Source organism: Ixodes scapularis, unplaced genomic scaffold, assembly GCF_016920785.2.
Source record: "Ixodes scapularis isolate PalLabHiFi unplaced genomic scaffold, ASM1692078v2 PGA_scaffold0__279_contigs__length_252992795, whole genome shotgun sequence".
Classification (NCBI taxonomy): Eukaryota; Metazoa; Arthropoda; class Arachnida; order Ixodida; family Ixodidae; genus Ixodes; species Ixodes scapularis.
Window position 1 is genome coordinate 51543908 of NW_024609835.1, and position 19671 is coordinate 51563578.

At 50.7% G+C, this 19671-nt stretch overlaps 1 protein-coding gene across 1 annotated transcript; it reads right to left on the reverse strand.

Moving 5' to 3' along the window:
- Nucleotides 1–14800: 14800 nt before the first annotated feature.
- Nucleotides 14801–16507, reverse strand: LOC120836889 (the record flags this gene model as incomplete). The annotated part of the gene is made up of 3 exons (XM_042291826.1): nt 14801–15600; nt 15631–16396; nt 16451–16507. Coding segments are annotated over 3 exons (1623 nt in total), but the record flags the coding sequence as incomplete, so codon positions are not given.
- Between the last annotated feature and the right edge of the window lie 3164 nt (nt 16508–19671).

Consider the following 19671-nt stretch of genomic DNA (forward strand, 5'->3'; position numbering starts at 1 on the left):
GAACGCGTGTTTCGTCGGTCATAAACGTCAGGGATTCGTCCTAAGCGGTATTTGCGCAAAGTATAAAAATCATTGCATCGCCCCTTTAAAGGTTCTTGATTCGGTGCTAGGACATGTCGTGCCCTTTTCTTGGCAACATGCCGTAAAGCCTTTAATGTTCGCGAGCCCTTAAATTTCGCGAATTGGAAAGTTTGCGAAATTTAAGGGCGCGCGGAAATTTTGATCCTTACGAGTTTCAATGCAAACGTCTGCGCGAAATTAGGGGCCGCCATTATGACCTCCGTAACCTAAACGCCACGCAAGTGGGCTCATTTTCGTCTTCTGCGCATGAGAAAGGAAGTAGCGGTGACGTCAGAACGCCGAGCCCTGATTGGCTGATCGCGACCCCCCTCTCTGAGCGTCGTCTGCTCCTTTGCAACGTCGTCTGCTCGCAACGTCGTCTGCGTCTGTCTTACCTTTCCTGCGACTTTCGGAAGTGCAGGTCTTTTCGAGCGAGCTTGACTTCGCCTTTCAGAGAGGGCAGAGGAAATAACTCGAGCGGTACGTTGTTTTTGTCTAACAACTAGCAGACGCGCATCAAGGAGGGAAGTCAAAGGACTCACTGGCGAGGTGTCCCGAGGCGCCGAGGTTTGTTTGCTAAGAACCGAGAGTGAGGGTGGTTAGTGTCCGCAAGTTCCCTCCCAAATACTTTTTTCCCTCCTTTCGTGTGTTAACGTCGTCTGTTTTACGTGTGCTAGTGAAAGCGATGGCTGCTTTACCTTTCCTGCGTCTGTCGGAGATTCACCGCTTTTTCACCGGTGAGAGTCACCGCTGCCTCGGAAAACAAGGAGATGACAAGAGGAAGAGATTGACCTCTTAATCTAAAATTGAGGTCAGCGATCAAAGTATAATACGGGAAGGGTTCACAAGGGTCGCGCGGGCATATTCTACTTCAGCATGCCAGCCGGTCGTGGGCTGACGGTCTTGGCCAAGCACCGTCGGAGGACCGCTGCGCTGAGTCGGAGTGCATGCTAGGCCTATCTGCCGAGCTCGGTTGGTCGGGGTCAGTGGAATCGTGGCCGTTGGAGCATCTCCCGGGTGTTTGTGGATCCAGCGTTCTTGTTCGTCGTGGTTTATTTGAAGTACTTTTTACTTTCTTTTCTTGCTGCTTGTGGTCGGGACGCGTGAGAAGAGCACGTACAAAAAATAAACGTCCGTTGGTCGTCGCGACCAACAACTGAGCGACGCTGTCGGCCATGCTGATTTGATCGTATGAAGTGCGATGAAGTGTAAGAAGCTTAGGTTTGGATCGCGCTTAAGGCTGAGCTCGAATGAGCTTACGCCTCATTTCGCTCGCTGTGTTCAAACTGACGGCGCTTTCGTCACTATTGTAAGCCACTAGCATTGCTTTGACGAACCACCGTCTATAGCTTTAGAATACGGGGGTAGGCATCCATTACTATCGTATAGTATCAACTATGAGCGAAAGCCACTTGCTGCGGTGTCAAACGTGCCCCGAAAATAATTATTGCGGTAGAAAACTATTAGCAGCGAGGTGTTTTAGTGGCGCCCTACTATATGGTTCCCTCTCGTGACGTGATTACCTCGCCACGGCCACTCGATTAGGAAGGGGGGATCGAGTGGCCGTGACCTCGCGAACCACAAGTTCGATAATGTTTGTAATGAGCATGGTGGAAGCTTGAAATCATTGCGCTCTAGAACCAACACTGCCAACACCGTCAAAATTGGCTGTCGATAAGAAATCCCTTGCTGACGTCATACTATCATAGTCAGCACTCGGCCAATCGTGGAAGGCCGACCACAGCGACGCTTTCAATCGCACTCGTCGCCAATAGTACAGACCAACGTTAGTACAGACACAATGAAATTCAGTCATCGAGAGGTGTCGACTGCAATGCGGTTTTCTTTTTTTTTTTTTTTCTTCAAATTTTGGTTGTGGTTGTTTTGGGGTTATTTTTTACGCCGTAAGCAGCGACGAAACACTTATTGTCTTCCATTAAACGCTTTTCGGTGCGTCCATATCTGGATTCACAGTGGGACACGCCATTTACTTTGGTTCTAACTTCAAGTGAGATGGCCCTGTATACTTCTTGCCGCAACCTCGATTCAGTTATGTCAGAACGTCTGATCATACTAGTGGCCGCGACGGCATTTGGAAGCGCCATTATTACTGCTGCAGAACATTGGCAACGCCTACGGCGTGGAGGCTGTCATCACCCCTCCCTCACGAGCAGACGGGATGAGACAGACGTGCCTTCCTGTTGCCGTATTGCTTCATTATTTGCTTCGTTATTTTTACTTTTAATTTTCGGCGACGACTTTACTCTTGAAAACAAGACTGAGACACACCATTAGACGGACACAGTCCTCTTTCGTGTATTCGGTTTTTTCTAACACGAACGAGACTTCATTGCCGGGTCTTCGTGTACGCAAACAGGAACACTGGCACAATATCTTATGCGTGACGAGATGGCGCTGTTTGGTAGAGGCTGCGAGCGTCGTCAGCGATTCGCGCGACGGCGGATCTCGGCTCTCGCTTTCTCTCTTCCGAATGGCACTTTGTCCCACTTTCCCGCGCTCGAAACTCGCGCATGAATCAAAGCCGCCCGCAGAAGAACGGCGGGTCGTTGGGCAAATGGCGCGTTCTGGGCGAGGAAAGAGAAAACCCGCCGCAGCGCATCCGCGTGGTCACCGTGCCACAAAGGGAGGAGGAGAGCCCCGCCGGACCGACGGGGGCGAGGAGCGGGAGGCGCGTCTGTCTGTTCCCCTCCCGACGGGGTCGCAGCCTCCTCCGCCGCTGCCTTCCCCCGCGCCGATTTGCATGCCGCGCGCCTGACCCCGAAGCGGGGCGAACTTGACCCTGACCTTGGAGGGAGCGCGGGGCTTCCCCTCCGCTGGCCGTTGTTCCCCTCGCAGCCACGCGTCCTGACTCGGTGTCGGATTGGCGCTCCGAGCCCGGGGCACCGTTGGCCCGCTTTGTTTTCCCACGGGCTGGTCCGCAGCTGAGTGCTGGGAGGGGGGCTGGGACCCGAGCGGGCTCATCGAAATACAGGATAGACGGAGCCGAAAGGACCGTGTTGTCTGCTGCACCCTGGGCCATTCGTTATTTGATTCCAGCCCCGCGGAAGGAGCGGTACGTAACGCCGAATATATGCAGTAAATGCGAATAGATCCATGGGTGTAGGCGACGCGTCTTAGAACCGTTTGTTCTTTGTGCGCACCGTATGGATGCTCGTGCCTTTGGAACATCTTATCTCTGCAAACATCGTACCTCTGTCCGGCCCCCGCATCTACATAAATGTTGTTGCGCTTACCCCGAATATATTCGTTCCCGTTATTCGCGCACCGTTGATTGCGATTCGCTTTTTATTTTGGTTGTTTCGTGGCGTGTTCTGCTGCACCTATACGAGCATACTGCAAAGGGACGCGCATTGACTCAATATCAGCTTAGACTCCTTCGTGCATTCAATTTCTCACCAGTCTTACACATGGTCCCCCCCCCCCCTTTTTTTTTTTCTTTTTGTTTGTTTGTTTTGAGAAAGCTTTTATTTATTTTTTCCCCTCTTTCCTGCGTGCTCACTTCCCGGGCTCTACCAAGTACGACCGTGCATGCCGTAACGGGGCCATGCAGCGGTAGACCGAACCTCTTTCCCGAAATCCCGTTCTTTTCACTTTCCCAGCCTCACCAACAGGCCCGAGTCTCTGGCCGGAAAGAGAGGAAAGTAGCGGCCAAGCGGCCGGCGGGTGGCCGACGCGTGCAGTGCCAGCAGAGCCCCCGAGCGCGCGTTTGGCCCACCTGCGTGGCCCGGGGCTCCCTCCCTCCATCTGGCGTTCGGGGAGCGGCCCGCGACCGAACGCGTGCCTCGCGCCGCCCCGTCTCGGAACGGAGGTTAGGCCGCGACCCGTGATTAGTTTATTAATGCGTCCGGCCAGCCCCCCGCGGCGGACACAATAAGCGTCCCAAGGACGGCCGCCGACGGCCTTTTGTCCCGGCCAGGTGTCCGAGCCCCGGCTCTGATCCCCGCAGAGCCCCAAGACGCTGCCGGGTGGGGAGCCCCGTGTTTGGATTGCGAGCGGCCGCTGGGGGCGACGCTTTGTCCAGGCCGCGTCATCGCTCTCTCTCCGAATCTCTTCTTTCCGGCGGCGGTGAGGGGAGGAAGAGGGGCAACATAAGCGGACGTGGCCGTTGTCCCCTCCGGCGTCCAGTCGCCGATGGGGCGAGGGTGCCCCTTTTAATTCGCGTCTACTTAGAGCGGCCGCACAGTAAATCGCTCCTTTGGGCGCTGGTGCTGCCGCCGCCACCGCGAGGCGGATGAAGCCGCGGGATCGGCGGGACTGGCCCTCGCCGTGTCCTGCGCCGGCCGCTCCCCTGCCCGTCTTTGTGTCGCCCCCTCGCCCCGTGCGCCCGGTGTTTCCCCGTCCTCCTCCCCCCGTGTGGTCACGTCTGGCGTGACTGAACCGGCGCTTCCTCGCGTTCGCTGCCCCTTCGCTTCTTTTAATCTTCATTGCCCGTGCTCTATCTGCCCTCATCCCGGGCTGCTGTGCTTACATCGAGCAGATTTTCACGTAACTTTGTTCCTCTTTTCGCGCTCGCGCACCGTTCCATCAGGGCACTGGGGACTGAACAAGCAAACAAAACACAGCAAAAAAGGAATCTGCCCCCGCTTCCTTTTTAATGTTGTCTCCTGCAAGTTTTTTTTTTTCCCCTTCTTTTTTTTCCTATTGTGGCGGGCATTACGTAAGCGTGCCAGAAGCGCGTAGTAAGTAAAAGTAAAAAGGATCTCCCGAGCATTATTTGCGGGCTCCCATGGACGCTTGTCGAAAGCCCCGAGAATCGGACAATGCCCGGACCGGCTGTCCGGGACTCCACTCTGGCTGGACCAGACTGTTCCGCGGTGCTGACCCGCTTCTTCGTGCTCATCACTGGTGCGTGCGGTTCGCCTTGCGTCGTCAGTTTGCTGGACCGACCCATGTCGAGCTCTTGGACACACCTGTGGAAGAAAACACCTGCGTGCTGACACACGATGATGGCCCGCAGGATACCGTCCCGTCTGCTGTGCTTCCTTCTGTACCTCGCCTCTTGGAAGCTTTTCGAGAACTGACTGGATTCCAGCCGTGCGGCCTGTGAGTGCACTTGCCCATTTCTGCCTGTTACCGCGCGGATAACGGTCGGGCTCTTTGTGTCGGAGAGCTGGGGGTCAGACAAGCTGAAGCTGCTGCTGATCAGACGTCGGAAGCCCGGAAGGAAAGAAGGGGCCAGCGCCCCTTGTCAAGCAGGCGTGATTTCTCTGTAATTTGCTTTGAACCGGCCCCTTGTTGCTCTGCGACTGGCCTCGCTTGTTACCAGGGGCTGTTCTGTCCCACCATGGCAACAAGAAAGAATCGCTAAGCGGACCAGTTTACGTTTAACGACCTTTCCAACGCTTGAGTGTGAACCATTGGTGACAGCAGGACATGTTTTAGAACGGGCGGTACCCACGAAGAGTATAGCAAATGCAGGTCGAGCTGTTATACATTATGAGCTCACAAAAACTGCGCAAACCGCCAAAAAACTGTTTTCTTTTTTTCGGCAAACAGTGGTTTGTTTGCCTGCTGGAACTAGGTCACTGCAACTAGCCATGCTCTTCACATAGAACGAACAAGTACGCATGGCCCTCACTGGCTGTGCGCACTTGATGTGCTTGTAGAGGAGGTCACTTCGCAGGAGTAGCGGCCGCACTCGCTGCGAGGTACAAATCTCCGTGGAGCACGTTTACGTTAACTCTACGTCCACCATATACATCTTCGCGCAAAAACCGTTTCCTTGACCAATCTCAGCGTTTATTTTCTCGCTATTTATCATTCGTAACTCAACGGGGACTCCTCGTCCCCTAAATGTTGCTCGACACGTTGCTTACCACCCTATAATTAAAATGAAAAAAGGGGGGATTTTTATGTGGGCATTACAGGGTAGCAGCTGGACCGGACTGACATGACAAGTTCGGCGTGCTATGAAAAACTAATGTTTTTCACACACACACACACACACACACACACACACACACACACACACACACACACATATATATATATATATATATATATATATATATATATATATATATATATATATATACGCACACTTATCTAAACCGTCAACTAGTTGAGTCGTTGGAATCTTCTTCGAAAGTAACTTCAACACCGTAAGTTATGTAAAAAAATAAATAAATAAATAAAGAAAAAAAGAAACCGCTTTCGCCTCAGAATGAAATATTGCGAGTCGAGCGTGACTGGCTTCTTTATCGGGTTCGTTTCTGCGTGAAACGCTGCGGGTTAACTGCTTATACGCTTTTTGAGTTCCGATCCGAGTTATCGGACATACCCGAGAGTGGGGTGTTGTCTCCCAGCTGACGTCTCGAGCTTTATGAGCTCGAATAAATAACTGCGAAGGGAGAGAAGTCGAACGAAGCATGCGAATTAAGCCGAGCATAAAGGCAGCTAAATGCCCACGTTGTGCGTGCCCATGCGTGCTTGTCTAACATTGAGCGCAGCGATCCTCGGCCCTGTACGTGATCATCCTGCAAAAGCCGTGTCTCCTTTCGTCCTCGGTGGGCCGTTCTTCCGCGCTCTTTCTTCGTCCTATCCTGCCCGGCAAACACGGTAACGCAACGGTAATATTCCTCGCCTCTCGTATTTCACGGGGCCGCCTGTCAACTGCGCCGGTGTTTGTGCTCTTCTTTGCTTCCGTTTGTTTATACTACGTGGTTGCTCTGTGATCTCCTTCTGTGCAAGTGGAATCTGCTCCGCGGTCACTCGCGACGCGCGGAGTCTAATTAATACGAGACGAAATAAGCCTAGACTCGCTCAGTGAACGCGGTGTGAGTCACGTGACTTTAACGTGTGACGTCATTCCCGCTGGAGTTTCATTTTTAAGGTGGTCCGGCCCGGGGAGGCCCTACCGCTCCCTGGAGATATGGCGGTGCCGCTAAGCCCCTACTGGGGCCCCCCGACGTTGTGCACCAAATTCGTGGCTTTGTTTTATGTGTTGCTTCGCCTATAACCGGTTTTATTTTGTTGTTTTGGTTGATTCGTCATTCAGAGAACAGCTGAATATTATTTGTGAAGTAAGCAGCTCTCGAGTTTTGAATAAAGAACAGCTTGTCGAGTGCTTCCGTATTGTCCTCGTGAGTTTTGCTTGCATCGGTTCGTTCCTATTTTGAGCCTCTTACGTCCGCTCTCTTTGGTAAAATATCGTAAAAGCCCCGTCTGTTTTTCTTTAAGTTTTTTTTTTTTTTAAATAAAATATTAGTGCGAGATTGCACGTGTTTAGGACTGGTGATATTTTTCTGAACTGCTATGTACCTAGCTGTATTAGTCGGGAACATGTATCATCATCATCTGTCAACGCGTACCCGAATAGCAACTTAAAAAAAAAACAACTCCGTTTTATTTTCGTTTTTGAAAAAAAGAAGAAAAAAAAAATGCAGTCCTCTTCAGTATCATCTAGGAAGACTACACGCCAAATATTACGACCTGGTTCTGTCTAAATGTTTTTTAAACGGTCCGGCAAACTTCGCAACGTGCCAAGTTGCCGAAATCGGCTGACTCGAGCGGGCAAATTGAGGCGCAACCAACAGCACAGTCACGGCTAGGACCAACATTGAGTTAAAATTCATTACTCATCTCCCCTTTTTGTCTTTTTGTTTGTTCTTCTTCTTCTTCTTCTTCGGGCAAGCGTAACGAGTGACGTCTGTAACGTTTCCTCTCGCCGCTCAGCGGAGACCGCAGTCTCCCGCGTCACAGCCGCCGTCGTCGCCCCACCATTTGTGACTATTGTCTCTCAGAATGTCGTTCACATTGCGTGCGCAGACTGATGCCGGAGTTGTCCAGGGGCCGTCGAATGTCATAGAAACCAATATGTGGTGAAGAATGCGGTGCAGACGATACTTTTCCCTGGCACACGGATCACGTGACATCTCGTACCACTTGATGGCCATGCTTCTGGCGGCGCGAGGCCAATGTTGCCAGATGGAGCCGAAGTTTCGGTTTCGATTTCTGTTCGTGTTTGAAGTAAGCTTTAACAATACATATCCCATTTTTCGCGAAACAAATGACGTATTGCCTTTTCTTCGTGCTTTTCAATATGAAATAACTCATTATCCCGAAATTTTCAGTATTGAGCTGCAAATGTAATTTTAATTAAGATTTTTGTAATCTAAGTATATGTTTTGACACACAATTTTGGGTTCGAAGCGTGGGCATTTTGTTTCCAAATATGAAACTTTTTTTTTTTACCTCGAGTAACTTAGTTCATAGGTTAATATGTTAATTTGCTTCAAATATTATTTCTCTCCTTTTGTAATATTTTTTTTATATGTATATATACGCAAAATGTACACAGCTACAATGAAGTGGAATTGCCCTGGACTTTCGGTGATTACTATATGGTTCCCGCTTTCATTTTGCACGGGAATGAACTAAGATTGACGTGGAAGCCTTATTGTAGTGTGCTGGCTTAGTGATTTGACGCTTCGTGAATGTTACTTATCTTTCTGTTGGCAGCGTAAGATCAATCGGCGCTTACGCCGGTAGCATGAAGCCTAACGTAGTGCTGTATATACGCGTTCCTCAAAAAACTGTTTTTCGCCCCTTTTTACTTTTGGAACGAAGTCGTCTCGGCACAGCCCCTTTTGAATTAGTAATAATAGTAAAAAAAGCAATCAGCTACCGTTAGTTTCAAGTATCTAGCTTATCGTTACAATTTTAGTTACATTAATAAATATTAACTAAATGTGTGTAGTTCTTCGCTTCAGCATAAGTCCAAGAGTAGTCGAATTCTCAGAGACGTACGAGTACAGACTAACACTCTGAAAGCGCAAGGCCATGGAGCATTCACTGCGTTTGATTGGTGGAGGCGATGACAACCCACGCACTCAAATATGACCATTGCCGTGACATCGCGTTTCTGACGCTTCCTGATTGACCTCTTAGGTTCGTAACGTCGGCATAGCTCTTAATTAAGATGAAACGAACGATAAGAACTATAAGAAGAAATCTGGAAAAACAATTCATTTCTATCCAGCAAGCTGAATCTGAAAATGAATTTGTTTGTTTCTTTGAATGCTTATTTGAGAAAATCACGTCTGGGAGAGTGGAGCAAAAGGCAACCTAAGCCACCTGACCAGTCTTCGTCCCTCTTTCAAACTGTACAAAAGGACAGTGTAGTTCAGGAAGACTGAAAATAAACACCGCATCATGTTACATCGACCGAAAATCGCAAGTAACATGCAGGCTTTGGTGCCGGTTTGTCCGAAAAATCAAACCTCGCCGCCGCCGCTAGTCACTGGAGCTGAGGACAGATGGCGCACCTGCAGTGAGGAGTAGCCCGGCACGTGCGCCACGCAGGATGCTGAAATGAAAATAGAAACGGAGAGCATCTGGCGTTTCACGGTAAGTGAAATGTGGTCAGTATAATGCTACAGTTTTCGCTCTAATGTCCGGTCTTTGACAAGAAGCTCGAGCATCCACCGAAATGCGTTATGAGGCTGGAAAATCCTGGTCCAGGTTCTTTAAGCTAAGGCGCCGGAGGAAGTTATGTACTGGCTGGACTAATCAGCCGTCGTCGGCCTGGCACCACGTGATCTCGTTTTCTGCGTGTACTCAAGCGCAGAGGGCGGGGTCAGGCGACAAAAGGCGGGAGATTAGCTTCGCTCACAACCGAACCAAACAACGCAAAGAAATAGCCGCAGATTATCATCATCACCATTATCGTCGATCTACGAAACTAGTGCCCATAAATAAGCTACGCTTCAGATAAAGGATGTTATAAGTATAGGAGGGGTCACGTTGCACTGTTGGTGAAGCCTAGTCATAAAAAGTTTAAACGATATTGTGCCCAACGTGACCGCAGATATCTCTGGCGATTGCTGCGCCTGACATGTCGCGTGCGAGATGGATGGTTCATTGTAGAAAGATTCCTTGCAGGCTTGCGCGCGCTCCGTCCGGTAGGTTTTATCAGATCGAAGGCTAGCTACGGTCACGTGATGTGGTCATGTGGAGCTGATAAGTGAGGAGAGTAAGGAGGAAAATGAGAAAGAGGCGAGGCGTCAAGGGAGCATCACTCTAAAAAAAGTTTGTGCGTCTGCTTTCCCGCACAACACTCGGAGAGCCAATCAGCGCAACTTACGTAGGCAGCTCAGCGAATGACGATGCCGAAACATATGTTTAGACCAACAAACGCAGTCTGAGTTGTGACATTAAGCAATGCAAAACGTCACGCTTGCATTGCTTAATGTCACAACTCAGACCGCGTTTTTTGGTCTAAACATATGTGTCGGCATCGTCATTTGCTGAGCTGCTTCCGTAAGTTGCGCTGATCGGCTCTCCAAGTGTTGTGGGGGAAAGTAGACGCACAGTCTTTTTTTTAGAGTGATGGATGACTTGTGGAGACTACGCGGCTGACGTCATGGCCCCTCCTACCCTTCTATCTTCCTTGCTTCAAAGTAACGACACTTCGCCATATTGTGGATTAAAATAATGGTTGCCAGTTATCTTAAGCTTTATCTGAAATCACATGAAACGCTTTTCCGTCCTTCACAAATGTTTAAACAGGTCGCGACAAAGCAAAGCAATATTACATGAGCTTCCTAACACCGAATCTAATGCTGAGGAAGTCGCCCTTTTGAATCACGACGATCGGCAGTTGCGTCTGCTCTGTACAGCCACCAAAATGGCGGCGCGCTCAACAATGTCGGGGAACGGAGTTCCGATACTCTAAGCACAGCTCATATAGTTGCTCTGTATGGAACTTTGAAGCAGCGTGAAATGTGCTCTTCGCCACTCGCCGCAACACACAGACCTTTGGCAGGGAAGAAGTTGATCGAAATATGAAGGTTCATCTTTTCGAAGCGCGAAAGGTGTAGAACACATGCCCTCGACGTTGTTTTCAAACGAACTGCGCGTCTAATCACTTCTGTAAGTCACGAGAAGTTGAGCCAATCAAAATCAGGAAAGCGAGTCAAAATATAGATTCGCAGCAAATATAGTGATAGTGATTTAATTCGGCTCAGGATAGCCGCGGCGCCGCAGAAAGGCAAGTCGCCCATACCGTGAAGTAGAGCACTGCACGGGCTCGGGCCGGCCCGAAAGCCCGGGCCCGGCCCGGCCCGGCCCGCGGGCCGGGCTCGGGCCGGGTAGCACGTATTTTTTAGGGCCCGGGCCGGGCTCGGGCTTGAAAAAAAAATATTTTCGGGCCGCGTCGGCCTGGGCCGGCCCGGGCCGTGCCTGGTCAGTCGTGTGCCGTAAAGTTTAAATTGTTAACAACAATAGAGGAGTATCTACACGGCAAGAAAGACTACTCGTGCTCAGGAGTGTCTGAGAATTGTGACTTTTCGAGAGCGCGCGAGAAAGAATTCCCGAAACTGTCCATTCTATTCAAGCACATCCTGTGCATCCCTGCTGCAAATGCTAGCCGCGAAGGGAACTTTAGCGCGCCGGGCTACATAGTGCAAGCAAGACGGACCTGCCTGAAGGAAGAGTCCATGAACAATTTATTGTTTCTCCACAAAAATATGTAGGAAGGAAATTTCTCTTAAACGAATTGAATAGAACAACGAAAAGTACAATATCTCTTCAATAAATTCATAAATAAAAAATTCCCCACTTGTGTCTCAAGGATTGTCGATATGCCATGAGTTCAAAGACTGTCGCAAATGATGTGCATATTTCACCCATACTCTCGACAATACATATTCTAAGTCGACATATCTATGGTATAAAAAACTCGGTCCCAGTTTTCCGGCTCGGGCCGGGCTCGGGCTCATATTTGAAAATGTTATCGGGCTCGGGCCGGGCCCGGGCCGTGTCTCTACCGGGCCGCGTCGGGCCGGGCCTAGAAATAAAATATTCTGTCGGGCTCGGGCCGGGCCCGGGCCGTGTCTCTACCGGGCCGGGTCGGGCCGGGCCTAGAAATTCCGGCCCGTGCAGTGCTCTACCGTGAAGGCCCACTGCGCCGCGTCCAATGATGATGAGATGGTATTGCACAGATTAATTTTTTAAAGAAATGGTGTTAATGGTTTAAATGGAGCTTGTGGACGAGGGTGAGCGGTTCATGTTGCGGTTGAAGAGGGTGAAGAGCGTTAGGCTTGCAGCAGTCTTCACGGCGGTTGCCTTCGTGGGGCCCCCGTGGGCTGTTGACTTTTAGCAGGCCGGTCGAGCGCCTGGCGAGGGCTCCCTGCGTGCACGGCTCGCAGACGAGCCAACCGAATTTCCGGCGATGCAGGGAGTCCAGCACCCGCGTGTTGGGGCTCCAAAGGCTTTCACGAAAACAACCAGGCGGCTGTCTTCGTGAAAGCCGGCTCTGAAGTTTCTCAGCTTGCGGTCGCGCTTGTAACCGACCAGTGTGACCCCCCCTTGTCGATCGAGGACATGGTGTGTGCCACTGGGCTGGCTGGCCCTCTGACGATGGGAAAAACACTTCTTACGCCCACCTGGTTTTCTCTTCTTCCGATCCTGCATTCTGAGGCATCATCCAGCGAAGCACCACGAAGACCGGAGCAGCGAATAAAGATTAGGAGTCAACAGAGATGGACTTCCCTTTCTCTATTCTGATGATGAGAACAATGAAGATGCAAGCTTCATGCCGCGGGCTCACACTTGACGGCGGGGTTTGAGGTCATTCTGTTTCCGTTTCTGGTTTGGTTCTGAGCGCTGCATTCGGAGATTTAGAGAACTGATTCGGCTCGCTTTTTCTGCTGGGCAGCCGAGCGTTTGCAAAGGCCGGACCAGAGCGCGAGAAAAATGTCGGAGGTCATGCTATTACACTCTAGCTGACTACGATAGACCAGAGCGCATTTCCATGGCTGTGGTTCATTGCAGTCGTCTGATTGCCAACCTCTCTCTCTTTCTGTCATTAAAATCTATCGATCAATGTAATTGCTGCGCCATTTGCGCCAAACTCCGCAAAAGTACTTATTTCCCTGCTACATTCGAACGTTCACGATCCTCACAAGTTGTGCGTTGTTTCTCAGTATATTCGTGGTCAGTTCGGGTGGTTTAGAACTTCGGAGCATGCTCAAGTAATTGACTCAACGGGCCTTTGAGTGTGCTTCTCACCGCGTACCGGTGTCCGGCGGAGAAGCGACACCCACGGAGTGGACACCGCAATCCTGCCTGTCTCGCTTCGCTGTGGCGCAGCCGAATGCTAAGCTGAAAAGTTTCATTCTCAATACGTTTCTCCAAAGTTTCGAAAGCGCAGCCAATAAAGTTTGACTTCAAGCTAAATTAGCTTTAGCATTGGACAACCGTGCCCTCATGATTATTTCGCATCATCTTAAAATGCTACCTGTTATTTTAATTTCCGTTGACATGCGTAATGAAACGAGGAAAGTTTTCTTTATAGAATAAAAAAACTGCGCTGTTCGATTGCAACTCTCAAAACTTTGACAAATATCCTAGTTTGTACTCAAAATTATTGTATCCTAAAATTTTTTCATTGGAGTCCGTTTTAGCTTAGCTTTGATTTCATGTCCAAAACAGCCATATTAACTTAAACAGCGCAAATAAGTTAAGTAAGGTGAGTCCCTTTAGTCTGAAAGTGTTATGCGTCAAAACTCTCGCCCAGCAACTCGCCCAGCAGCTCATTTTGGTCCTGTTCGAGGCGAGGTTTGGGCCGCACGTCCGGAAGATTCCTGGCTCGAGACGACGTCCATTCCCCGAAGTGAGGAACCCAGGGGTTCAGTGGAGGGGGGAGACTTGGTAACGTAACGAACGGTTTAATTACGTGGTAGCGATACAGTCGTCAAATCAGAGAGAACAACGGAGCAGCCTCGCGCTCCGCCTTATATAGGGTCCGTTTCTCCCTCACTCCCCGCCAGGGCAGCCAGTGCGATGCAGCAACCCGCCGTCAAGTGCGATGCAGCAAAGTCCGCCGTCCAGTGCGACGTAGCCAAAGTTCTCCGCAGTTAGGCCATGCCTCTCTCCCTTTCCCGAGCGCACTAACCACCACGCACACACACACGTCCCGCCAACGTCACGGGCGCGTTGAGACTTGTTGCCGCAGGCCCCGTCACGCAGGCGACGGTCCCGGACTCGTCGGGACTCGTTTCGCGCAGCGTTGAAACTCGGAAGAAGGTCGCCGAAGGTTCCATTCTTAACAGCCCCTCCGGGGCCAGGGAAACCTCGAATGGCCGGTGATACTATCGCTGGCCTGAAGAGGTGGGCTTGGAGTAGGCCTTGAGAAGATGCTGCAAGCACTAAGCAAACTCCCAAACCTCTCACAACGGAGGCATCAGCGGAAACGTCCCCCACAACACCACGCCACACCGCAGTCAAACGCTCGGAATCCGCCAGAGACCCGCCAGACTGGATTACGGATTACCAAAATTTGCCAAAACAATGCAATTTAAAACCTTAGGACAATTTGGGGTATCGAGACCCGCTGTCGCCAAAGCAAAACTCATTTTTCCAAAGAGGTCACTATGAACAAAATACAAAAAGACAAAAACTCTTCGCAATTTGTGAGGTCATTTTGGGGTTTTAACGAAGTGCCCCCACTTAGATCCTCATTCCCGTGGATGACGAAAACCTCTGAGATCATCCTTACTCTTTTTGGTGATATCAGAAAAATCTGCTCAACCCATCGGCATTGCCGCTAAATTTGCCTTTCCTCTTTCTTACGCTGAAGTCATAGTGATCGATTTTCACGTGATTTCTAGACGTGAAAATGCGGTCCTTATAGCGCCGATAAAACAATCCGCCTTTTTCACGCCCCTTCACATTGGTCCTTGCAATCTCCTGAGCTGTACCGCGAATCCCTGACACACTAGGGTCGCTCTTCTGCTCGACTGTCAAAGACACTGTCTACTCGTAACAGAGGATCAAAGTTATGTGACGCCGGAGCTACGAGAGATCCTTTAATGATCCCGTCTTCCTCCGCCTTTTTCGCCGGCGCGTTGGGACGGCGTACGCTTTCTAGTGCTACGAGGTCGGGCTGTTCTACAACCCGGACCCCCTCATCGCGTTTCTCTGCCTCCAACCCTGGGAGTACTTGCTCCCCGTCAGCTGCCTTTCGCTCTGGATCACTCGTCAACAAAGGGGCGAGCTGACGCGATTTGGACCTCGTACACGACTGAACTGGTCCTTCTCCCAGTTGTTGACCCCTTTCGCGCAGCAGGAAATCTGACCGGTTAGAAAACAAATAGGGATACTCCAACGGGACTGTTTGCGAGACAGCCGCCTCTGTCACTAGCTCTCCGAACGGGCCAGTTATCCTTACTCTCGCCATAGGCAGACAGACACTGTGCTTCTCGAGCAGCTGCTTGATCCAAACTACCTTTCCAGTAAAGTCGGATGTAGTTACATACGACGGATGAACAACGTCCATCGTCGCTGCACTGTCCCGAAGCACCCTGCACGGCTTTCCGTTTACCTGGAGCTCGTGAAGATATGGACGAAGAAGTTTCAGGTCCTTGTCACTACCGCTCATGTACGAGAACACAACCCGCGGTTTGTTACACCTGGCCGCTGTGTGTCCCGGCTCCTGACAGTTGTAGCACAGGAACGGCTTCCTTGCCTCGAACTGCCCTTTTTGGCTTTTCCGTGCCTCGTCTCCGTTCGAGGGATCTCCGTTCGAGGGATCTCCGCTCGAGGGATCTCCGCTCGAGGGATCTCCGCTCTTTTCTGGGACCTTTTGTCCTGTTTCTGGCTTCTCGGGCCTTTTTTCTCGCGAACCGTTTCCCTGTTGGAAGGGCTTGCGCTGATCGCTCCGGTCGGGTTCGCTTTCCTCTCCGCTCAGCTTTCTACGCGTTGCGTACTCTTCGGCTAGCTCAGCGGCCCTTTCGACAGAGTCGACTCCTACCTTATCCTGCACCCAGAGCTTGACTGACTGCGGAATGCTACGAAAGAACTGTTCGAGGCACACACACTCGACTACCTTGTCTCGGCTTTCGTACACTTCCTCGCTCTTCAACCATTCTATCAAGTTGGTTTTAAGACCGTACGCAAATTCCGAGTAGCCCTCGCTGCTCTTTTTGGATGCGTTTCTAAACCTTTGACGGAACGCCTCGGCAGAAAGGCGATACCGCTTCAAAAGGCTCGACTTCACCTTGTCGTAGTCGTCCGCGTCTCTAGTACTAAGGCGCGCGACAATTTCTGCAGCCTCACAGGGCAACAAAGTCAAAAGCCGTTGCGGCCACGTTTCTGGGGCGAAGCTCAACTTCTCACATGTCCTCTCAAAGTTAACTAAGCATAGGCCCACGTCTTCCCCAACTTTAAACGGCTGCAGGAGCTTCTTCATTTGATACGACTCGGCCTCACTTGCTCGTACCGGAGCCCCAACTCTACTGTTCTGCGAGTTTAATCGCTGTTGTTCAATTTCGAGCTCTAGCCTTTTTAGCGCTCGTTCCTCTGCCGCTGCAGCCTGCGCTCGTTCCTCTCTCGCTGCAGCCTGCGCTCGTTCCTCTCTCGCTGCAGCCTGCTCCTGTTCTCGTTCCTCTTTCGCTGCAGCTTGCGCTCGTTCCTCTCTCGCTGCAGCCTCACTTTTAGCGTTCTGAAGTAATTCCCACGCAATTTTAATTTCCTCTGCTTCCGCGCTCTCTGAAATTGCTTTACTCATCTCAGATTTCTTCATCTTTTGCTCCACCTCCACACCCAATTCTTCACATAAACAGAGTAAATCTGTTCTCAGTAACCTCATTAGATCCATGATCGCTGCTTTTTAGCTTTGGCTTTGTTCTAAAACTTGTCGCGAAGTTGTACAAAAACCTAGCGCACGAGTCAAACACTAAGGATTCCCAGCAGTTCAAAATTAATTACCCATAATCTGAAGCCTGGCGAATCTCAAAGCAAAGTCCAAACGCTCACCCACAGATGTAGCACGATGTCGCATGGTCCGATCCCAACCGCTGCCACCAGTTGTTCGGGGCGGGGTTTGGGCCGCACGTCCGGAAGATTCCTGGCTCGAGACGACGTCCATTCCCCGAAGTGAGGAACCCAGGGGTTCAGTGGAGGTGGGAGACTTGGTAACGTAACGAACGGTTTAATTACATGGTAGCGATACAGTCGTCAGATCCGAGAGAACAACGGAGCAGCCTCGCGCTCCGCCTTATATAGGGTCCGTTTCTCCCTCACTCCCCGCCAGGGCAGCCAGTGCGATGCAGCAACCCGCCGTCAAGTGCGATGCAGCAAAGTCCGCCGTCCAGTGCGACGTAGCCAAAGTTCTCCGCAGTTAGGCCATGCCTCTCTCCCTTTCCCGAGCGCACTAACCACCACGCACACACACACGTCCCGCCAACGTCACGGGCGCGTTGAGACTTGTTGCCGCAGGCCCCGTCACGCAGGCGACGGTCCCGGACTCGTCGGGACACGTTTCGCGCAGCGTTGAAACTCGGAAGAAGGTCGCCGAAGGTTCCATTCTTAACAGTCCAAAACAGCCAGTCGACGCTAATGAATTTTAAAAGTAGATGATGTACTGGATTTCTTTAGACAAAAATAATCACCGATACAACAAAATTCTCATTGCCGCTTCTGGTGCTTTATGCACGACTAAACAGCTGGTTGAGTGTTTGAGAGAGTGGATGTGTCTGCTCTGCAACGGTTGTTAATGAGCAGCTCCATATTAGTTGGGGAGGAAAGAAGACAGTCTTCTAGTTGGACAGGCCGAGACATAAATCTTCACAGGGTATTTGCGGTAGAATGAATGAGAATGAAGTGTGCCTGTGCTCCAGGGTTAGTTTTTGTTGCTCTAAAGAGGACCTTGACCGCACCACACGGTGCTCCGAAATTAGTCTAACCAATCACACCACTCTCGTTGTCCTTCATGATTTCATGGCTGTCATCATTATCAAAGCCACGCTTTTTTCCGTCAGATCTTCGGGCTGTGATAATGTTCATTTTATTTCTTGGTATGCCTCCGTTGCAGCGTATACGAGAGGGCGGTGTTAGGAGAGAACCTCTGTGTAGCAGATCACTGCGGGTTTTCGGTGAAGCTACCAAATTAGGTGACCGAAAACTTACATCTCTTGTACGCTGAGGGCCTGAGACAGTGTTCATTGGATCGCCAGATGATGATGCGGAGAACGCGGCTGCGACGTTGTATGAGGAAAGCTGACTTGCAGGTAAACTGGTCCCTTGAAAAGTGTCAGTGTTCCAGCACTCTGCTCGAAGTAAAATTTATGGAAATAACATTTTCCTTAATCCTACCACATGAAGAACGCAAAGTAATCGGTGATGCACGAAGTCTTTCGCGAAGAAGCTTCAAAGAGTTGTCTCTACTAAATAGGTGTTCGGGCGTCGCCGCTCGGTACAATTTCCCTCGCAACCCAAAGCAAAAATACTTGTTTTGTTACAAACACGCATTGGATGCCGCGCTGCTCCAAGCCTCCAAGTACAAAAAAAAAAAAAAAGAAGACGAGCGTTTGAAGAGCACATATACTATAGGGTCGCTGAAGCTCCCCCCCATAGTGTGCAATATTCTGCAAAGATGCAGGGTACACGGCGATTTTGTAATAGAACCCCACCGAAAGATTTCGTCTGTAAATCTTGAACCATGGCTGGCAGAAAGGGGCCGACTCGGTCTCCCAAGAACCCGGCGTCGTGTTTCTTAGCCGCTGAACAATTTCTCGCCTCCGTTCCACGCCTTTTAAAACCCGATCCCCTTTTTCTCGCGTCGTTGGGAGTCTCGAGGCGACGTTCTGTCGCGCACCTAAGAAAACCTGGGGCACCTGGAGGGGTATGGCGCCGTTTCCGAACGGGTCGCCTTCCCGGTGGTCTGACTGACATTCGCGACCGACCCTTGTCGCCTCGCCGTATTGGAGACGCACACCGGTGCACGGTGTGTACCACGGCGACATCGGATCGTGCACGAGCATCCCGATCTGTTTGCTGGTGACGGACTCGTCCATCGCAATTCGCGGGCATTGTGTTTCGCCTGTCGCACGTCGAAGAGGAGGATCGGCTGGGGCGACGGAATTCTCTTCTCGTGACTTTATTCGTCGCAGATGTGTTGTGGCCCGAGGGACAGCCAGTGTTTCCGTGCGTGGCAGAGAGCTATCTATTGGGAGGGACTCGGCTCGTACCCTCTGTACCGCTACCGCTGCCTGCTCTCCCCCTGGTTCGTGGCGCCTTTTCTTGTTTTGCGACACGGCATAATATTCCGTTCTCGTGGGACGATTTCAATACGCTGTTATATCTGAATTCCAGTTTCAGACTCGCTTTTAGATTTAATAGATTGAGAGTTTGAGTTACGGGAAGTCAATTTAAGTTCACGATGCAGGTGACTTGGTTTAATACGAGGACGGTCCGTTAAGTACTTAGCCTCAACGGCCGATAGCGCCAGTATCGCAAGAGAAATTTACTATCGTGTAGTACATTCTCGTAGACGGCTGCTATCGATATTTCAACCGAATCGCACTGGTAGTTTTGTTTTAACCACATGTGGAAGCGGGCGTGTCGGCGAATTTTCGAAAAAGGAAAAAAGAGCAATATCGGTCGGTGATGCTATTCTTGTTTTTGGAAGCGAAATCGCGCAGTGAAATCAAAGAGCGCTTGGTCGCTGTGTACGGTGACTCTTCTCCTTCGATGGCGACCGTCAAAAATTGGTCTAACGAGTTTCACATGGTCGCACGTCGGTTTTTGATGAGTCACACCCAGGTGCCCCGAAAACGACTACCACGGAGGATAATGTGACAAAAATCC